The sequence below is a fragment of the Mastomys coucha genome, unplaced genomic scaffold (genome assembly GCF_008632895.1).
Source record: "Mastomys coucha isolate ucsf_1 unplaced genomic scaffold, UCSF_Mcou_1 pScaffold22, whole genome shotgun sequence".
Classification (NCBI taxonomy): domain Eukaryota; kingdom Metazoa; phylum Chordata; class Mammalia; order Rodentia; family Muridae; genus Mastomys; species Mastomys coucha.
Window position 1 is genome coordinate 247,610,189 of NW_022196905.1, and position 7,077 is coordinate 247,617,265.

The following is a 7,077-nucleotide window of genomic DNA, read 5'->3' on the forward strand; positions in this document are numbered from 1 at the left end:
AAAAAAAAACTAAGTCTTAACTATATCTGACCCACAGACATCTAGAAAGAAAGTATAGCTCGGCCCTTTTTCTTCCCTAGAACAGTAAATTTGGGAACTTTTTGGTTTACCACATAGTGGTTTTCTGGGAAAGATGTAAAACTATGGCCTTGCCTCCCTCACAAAAGTTTTGACCCATGTGAAAACACAGACAGATGAACAGGAAAGTTGGGGTATTGTTAACAGCTTAGGGATTTTTTTTCCAACTCCCCTGCTGAGGGCCCAGATCTAGCTAGGAAAAGTCCTTTAAAGGGCTGGATTCATTTATGCTTTTTCCATCTTAAACACTTGGATTTTTTCAGGTTTACAAAAATGCTAAAGCTTAAAGGAGAATTACGAACTGCCAAGGGACTGAAAGATGAGGTAAGGCCTGCACATGTGAAGGTGAATCTTTGTTGAAGGTGATTGCTTCCAAGCTCCATGCTTCCAAATTCCAGGTATAAGCATCATAAAACACCACGGAGAGAGCAGACATCAGCACATAGGTTTAAGAGCTCCGGTTTGAGCCTCGGCAGCTCTGGGTCCACATCTAACAGCAGAGTGACCTGGACCATGTTGCCCACCCTCTCTGAGCCTCCTCAGGGAGAGTAAAAATGATGAGCATGCATTTCACATGCTTGCCAGGTAGCTTATCAGGTACTATATACAAAAAGCACCTAATAGACATTTTCTATTTTTTTTTTAATTTATTTATTTAATGTGAGTGCTCTGCTGCATATACATCTGCAGGCCAGAAGAGGGCATCAGATCCCATTACAGAAGGTTGTGAGCCACCATGTGGCTGCTGGGAATTGAACTCGGGACCTACTCGGGAAGAGTAACCACAGCTCTCAACCACTGAGCCATCTCTCCAGCCCCAGATATTTTCTATTATTGCCAACATTTCACTTTATCTGGTAGGGATTTATAAAATGGAGTTCTCTGTTTTGTATAATAAAGTATTGGCCAAAATATAATAAAGTATGTATATGTTCCTTCATTGTTCCCCATAGGCTGGAAAAAGTCCATTTGGTTAAGTAAGTGTAAAGATGTCTCGAGTGGCATGGGCTTCTGCCAAGAAGTAAGCTGCTTCTAAAGCCAACATTTCTGCTCCTTTCCTGCTGGGTTCCTGCTGCCATATGGGACTTGCTGCTACTTCTACTTGGGAACAAGGGCCTAGTATACATTTTTCTAGGCTACTGGTGTTTTGTTTTGTTTTGTTTTGTTTTGTTTTCATTTAACATATGTCTTTGGAATACCAGGCATTGTTCTGGAGGTTCAAAAAGTAAACGACATAAAGGTCTCTGTTCTCCTGGACCCTCCCCTCTAGCAGAATAGCCCCTCAGGACATGATGGTTCCAAATAGGAGGGAACTACAAAGTGCCAACAAAAAAAGCATCGACATTCCACAGGTAGCCGGTATCTATCACAGACCCCATGTGTCTTTAAAGCACCTACTCATCCAGCATCCTGTAGGTATTGGTAATGATTAAAAAAGTGGTTTTCCATTATTTGTTGAAAATTGACCTTTGTCCTTGGACAAATAATTTCCCAGAGACAGTTAGCAGGTTTACCATTTGAATAAGTTACCTTAGGAATTACAACTCCAATTTTCTCCAAGCCTCCTCCTTCAGATCCCTAAAAGCCCGAGAATGCCACCATTCTGAATCTTAGGTGTTCTTAGCTCTCCAAGTGCTGCTGAGTCATGACCTTCAGCTTGACACAGCTCTCCCTGAGAACATACGTGAAACTATTTGTCAGTCCTTTAAAACTCAGAGGAAAAGCTGTCTTCCCCTCTTGAAATATATGTTTGAGAAGGCATAATAATTGACAAAGAGCTCATTTAATCAATACAGAATCAACTGTCGTTAAATAGCTGGATTTCCAATAATTACCATGATCATGGAAGCAACTGCAGCATTAGCACTCGCTACTTTGCCTGTGGATGGGTAGCTTGGCCCACGTCATGTTATTCTGGGCAGGTAAAACTGGGCATCTGAATCCACAGTTTATGGAAATGAAACCTTACCTAGCTGCAGCAGTTGGCTTTTTCAGCTCTCACTCACAGCTTCAGATCCAGGATGCTATCAGGCGGTGCCCAAGGGTCAACATTAAAACCCTTGGTTCATCTCCTACCTCTAGTACTGGTTACAGAGCTATGATTGATGAAATGTCAGCTCAAATCTATACCTAATGCATATTGATACTCTGAAGGCATCTGCCTGGAATTCATTCTCTATAAAAGTACATAGGATTATAAATAGTTCACAGCTAATGTCTTGAGCAAGGTATTAGAAGGAAATTAGATTTATTAGGACCCCCATGAAAACTCGCCTTTCTTGAGTTTCTGAGCACAGCCCCCTCTTACAACTAACTGCATTAAAAATGGATGCTGGGGCGCAGCTCATTGCTCCGCATGTGCCTTCACTCTTGCTCTGATACCTCGAAACTGTGATGATTTGCTGTTTAGGAATGAATGGTCACATTTTTATTTTAGAGGCAAATTTCATCTGACATCTAGCAAAACACATTTGTTATGCAACTGGTTTAGAGAACCTTCCAAGGAAGATGATTTATCCCGGCCCTCTTGTTTTATGAATGAAGGCATTTCCTCAGAGACTCCAAGCAGTTCCTAAATATCCAAATTAGATGAAGCTGAAGGCCCAGCCCTGAGGTCCTGGTGGTAGAGGAGAATGGGATGACATTAGGCTTTCTATTCAGTGGGAGCTCAACCTGAAGAGAGAAAGATATTTTCACTAGCTTGAGAGAGTGCATTCAACTAATTGACTTGGAGAAGCCCAAGTTATGTCTCTCTAGCGTTGTAGGAATGAGCCCTCCGCAGGTGTAGCTCCTTCAGAGCAACCAGAGGACACAGTCCTCAACTCAAGACAAGATCGACATCGAGACTGGCATGCAGAGCAATCTCAGACTCTCCCTGTAAGACAAGCATGTCATTGTCGCCTACCTCACAGATCATACAGATGATTCTGAGCATCCAGCGACCCCCCTGAGTTTCCACACCATCCCTCGGACTGAAAGGACTCCGGGGTGAAGCAGCTGCTTCCTGTTGGGATCATGGATTTTGTTTTCAAGTTAGAAAACAGTGACTACATGCCAAGTTGTTTTGGTTTTTTTGTTTTTTTCTTTAAACCACTCTACACGCATTCTCTTAAGAGAGTCCCCGGTAATTGTCTTAATGGTAATTACATGCTTGGGGCAGTTGACATCCACTGTTATTTTTCTGAAAGTGAGGAGTGAGGAGCATGAGCTAAAAAAGGAGGAGGGAGAGTTTTGAGATAATGAAATCCTTTTAATGACAGAGCCATGCCGTTAACCTAATTAAACTGTAAAGTGGGAAGAAGAAGAAGAAAAAAAAAACCCTGCAGGTATTAAATGGAAATGAAGTGAATCAGCTGAGACAGCAGTGCTTCTGGGAACCATGTGGATTGGATTCCCGGTACTCTGACATTGTGGTTCCGGTTCCCACACTTTGTCCTCTGGCCCACCTTGGCCTGTTCAAAGATCTCCTAGATGGAGTGTCCATATTAAATGCCTGATTTACTATGTCCACCTCAGGTCTCAAGTTCCCATGGGAATGTGTGTCGGGTGGCTCCTGTATTTCAGAAGCCAAGTCAAGTGTGATAGGTCGGCAGAACCTTGGTTCCTCTGTTAAAAGGAACGTGAGCCCTGGCTCTTCTAAGTTACGAGGCTTTGGAAAGGTGGCTCAGATCCCTGCCCCGTTACTGAGTGTCCTTCTCTGGTTTCCTTTTAAAACAGTTGCTTTAAGGCTACTGAGGTCACTTCACCTCTAAAAACAGAGGGCTGGAAGTACTTGGGAGCTCACATGGCTCCGTGCAGTGTTTGGCCAGTAACATCACTGGTATGGAGCTGGACAGCTCAGCTTTCGTTCCCACTAATCAAGATGAGCTCTGGGATGTAATTATTATACGCTGCAGCCTCCAGTAGAATCAGGCTAGCATCTGACGACCTTTGTGTGAGCCGGTTTGCTGGTTTGCCGGTTTGCCTGGAGTTTTTCTCTTTCCTCCATCTTTCCTCAGGGATGTGACAGAGAGCAGTACAGGGCTAGGAAGAAAACGCTATAGAGCTTCCCAGAGTGCTTCCTGCTAAATTCCTCTTACATTCTCATCACCCATACTCAATGGAGAGCCCACCCATCCACCATTGCTTTATACCCAGTCTCCTCCCCCACCCAAGTTGAGACTCTCTACCCAATCTGTTTTGATCTCAGTCACTCCTTTGCATTCTGACCTAGCAACAATTAGCTAACCCTTCTAACTCCTAATCAAAGACAGGGAGATCCCACCGATCAGGCCTGAGCTTTCTCTTTTGCTCCCATTGGTGAACGCCATTAAAGAAAATCATTAGGTTTATAGGCAAGAGGGGGGATTGGTTAATGGATAGAGAAAGTTAAGAGATCTCAGAATCCCTCGTCAACTCTATCACTAATTCACTGTAGTCCTGACAAGTTCATTTGACATCTCAATATGTTTATTTCATCAGTGGCAGAACCATTAATATTTATAGACGGTTCTCTGGGTGCCTGGAATCATTCTAAGCACTGACTTCCTGTCGAAAAAAAAAAAAACAGGGGAATTGTCTGATGCGCCCAGAGCAGTGTGGCAAAGATTAATTAATATAAATAAGTAATTGTCTGAATAATGCAAGGCTCTAAGACACCTCACAAATGGATCCTGTGTAAATGTTACCCAAGATGAGTAATAACAGCACAGGCTCAATAAACAAATTTCCAGCGAATTCAGCTCCCTGTCAAGCCGTTAAGTGAAGGAAAGCAAGCGCTTTCTCAATCGTTCATAATTGATGCTTTTATTTTTCTGGCTGCCTAGGCTGGGGAGAGAGACCGAGAAGTCAACACCCTGAACAGCAAGCTCTTGAGCCTGCAACTGGACATCAAGAATCTCCACGACGTGTGCAAGAGACAGGGGAAGACCTTGCAAGAGAACCAGCTCTGTGTGGAGGAAGCTATGCTGAAAACCAACCACGTAAGGCACCGGGCAGCATTGCCTGTCTCTGCTCCCTTGACCACTGATGGGAACGAGGGGACATGCCACTGTGGGCCACTCAGAGTACTAACTGAGCATGCATCGAGAAAACCAAATACCCCACACATACTCTCACATAGAAGAAACTATCCCTATCTTTGGGATTTTTCGACCTAGCTATTTGCAACATTATTGAGATACTAAGTATTCCCCCTTTTTCATTATCTGGATTTAGCTCATCTGGAAAATACTAGGATGGGTCTCAGACAAACGTCCACATTAGACATGGCAATGAGAGAGCCACTGCGCCAGCTCTGAGGCATCTCCGTGCAAGAGGAGTTCCTAATGCCACACCCGTGCCTTGATGTTGTCCTTCTGGAGACTGGAATCCATTCATTCAATAGGCTAACATGATGGAGAGTCCTCAACCAATAACAAATAGGGAGAAGTTGATCAAATAACCACATCCTTTTCCCCTTAGTCCAAGTTAACTCAAGGCTGGCTCCTAGTACTCTCCCAGAATTTCTCAATGAGATGGAGCCCAGTGGATCAATCCTGACCATCTCTCTCTTCCTTGTCTCAGTCCCCAACCTGTTTGAGTTTTCTATAAACAGAACCCTCTTATAGTTCTTGGCATTCAGTGGCTTGTTACAGCCCAAGCAAAGTCATATTCAGTAACCCTATTCAAGTGTGAAAAGGGCAGACATCACAGCATGGCCATCTTTCCCAAGTCTGACTTTGAGTTCACACTAACCAACAAGTATAGACAGTTCACCAACTGAGCAATTTCACTTTGCCCTTTGCCCTTTAGTTCTCTTTCTCTTACGAATCTCTAATCCTGAAGTGTTTGCACCAGACTTTAAATTTGTTGACACAAATTGGAGACCAGATGTGGTTGCTTTTTCTGTTTATAAACTGGGTTGCATGTAAACATGAAGAAGTAAGCAGTTGCACAGGCATTTGCTGGATCCCTGGGTTAGATCCTCAGCTGCTGTGTAGGTAGCCATGTGTTCTGGTGCTTAAGGACCTGAGCTCTCCACACTGTCTGTCAGTGTTCTTCCAGGACTCAACCTCACATTGTTCTTTGCAGCTGCCTAAATATGCTATCAATGAAACAATTTCAATGCAACAATTTCACCTTATCTTACTGGCTTGCCACTCCTTCCTCAGGAAGTCACAAAGAGGGGGAAAACCCATTGGTTTCCCTAAATCAATCTCAGGAAAATGATCATAATTTCTTTCTAAATATTAACATTTTAGGATTTTCTACTAGAGCTATCGTGAGTTTACTTATCATCCCAGTCAGAGAAAGCCATGTGGTTTATAAATGTATCTGGCAACTTAGAAGGAAAAAGGCATTAAATTGGGTTTTATTATTCTAATTGCCTAGGAGAAGGTCTAACAGCTTGAGACAAGCTTTAAAACAAGCTCTCTTTTTTTTTTCCATAGCACTTAGCACAAAATTTAAATTGCAGACTATGCATACAAATACACAATTACACTCAGACCTCCACTCATCTCCTCAAAACCCCTTAAAGACCTGCCTTCCATGGGAAACATACTATGTTGACAGAGGAAAAATACCAGGCTTTCTGGAATTTTGACTAATACTGATGAGGAGCTGGGGAAATAGGCAGGAGGTCATGATTGAGGACCACATTTAAGGGAGAAAAGTAAAATATTCCATCAGATGTTATGTGTAATAAAAGAAACAGGAGAGAGATGGGTGGTGGAAGAGAAAGTTCATGACCCTGTAAATCAAAGAATATAGACTCCAAAACCCAGAAACAAGCAGAGTGTGGCAACAAGAATAAAGTTCTGGGGCTAGGGAACTGACTCAGCCATTAAGAGCACACTGCTGTTGCAAAAGACCCAAGACTTGATTCCCAGTGCTAGGCAGCAAGCAACTGTCAGAACTCCAGCTCCAGGGTGCCTAATGCCCTCTTCTGACCTCCATGTGTACTGCATTCATCTGCATGCACAAACATGCATGTGCACACACACACTCAGATATATATATGTATATATATATATATAT

General features: G+C 43.0%; 1 protein-coding gene across 3 annotated transcripts in view; it reads left to right on the forward strand.

Moving 5' to 3' along the window:
- Nucleotides 1–7,077, forward strand: part of Pmfbp1 (polyamine modulated factor 1 binding protein 1) — a 49,891-nt gene that overhangs the window by 595 nt on the left and 42,219 nt on the right. For all 3 annotated transcript variants that reach the window (XM_031341369.1, XM_031341371.1, XM_031341370.1), the window contains exons 2-3: nt 342–402; nt 4,884–5,039. In XM_031341369.1, the coding sequence (XP_031197229.1) occupies nt 352–402; nt 4,884–5,039 (207 nt within the window). In that variant the 5' untranslated portion in view covers nt 342–351. The remainder of the gene's footprint in view (nt 1–341; nt 403–4,883; nt 5,040–7,077) is intronic.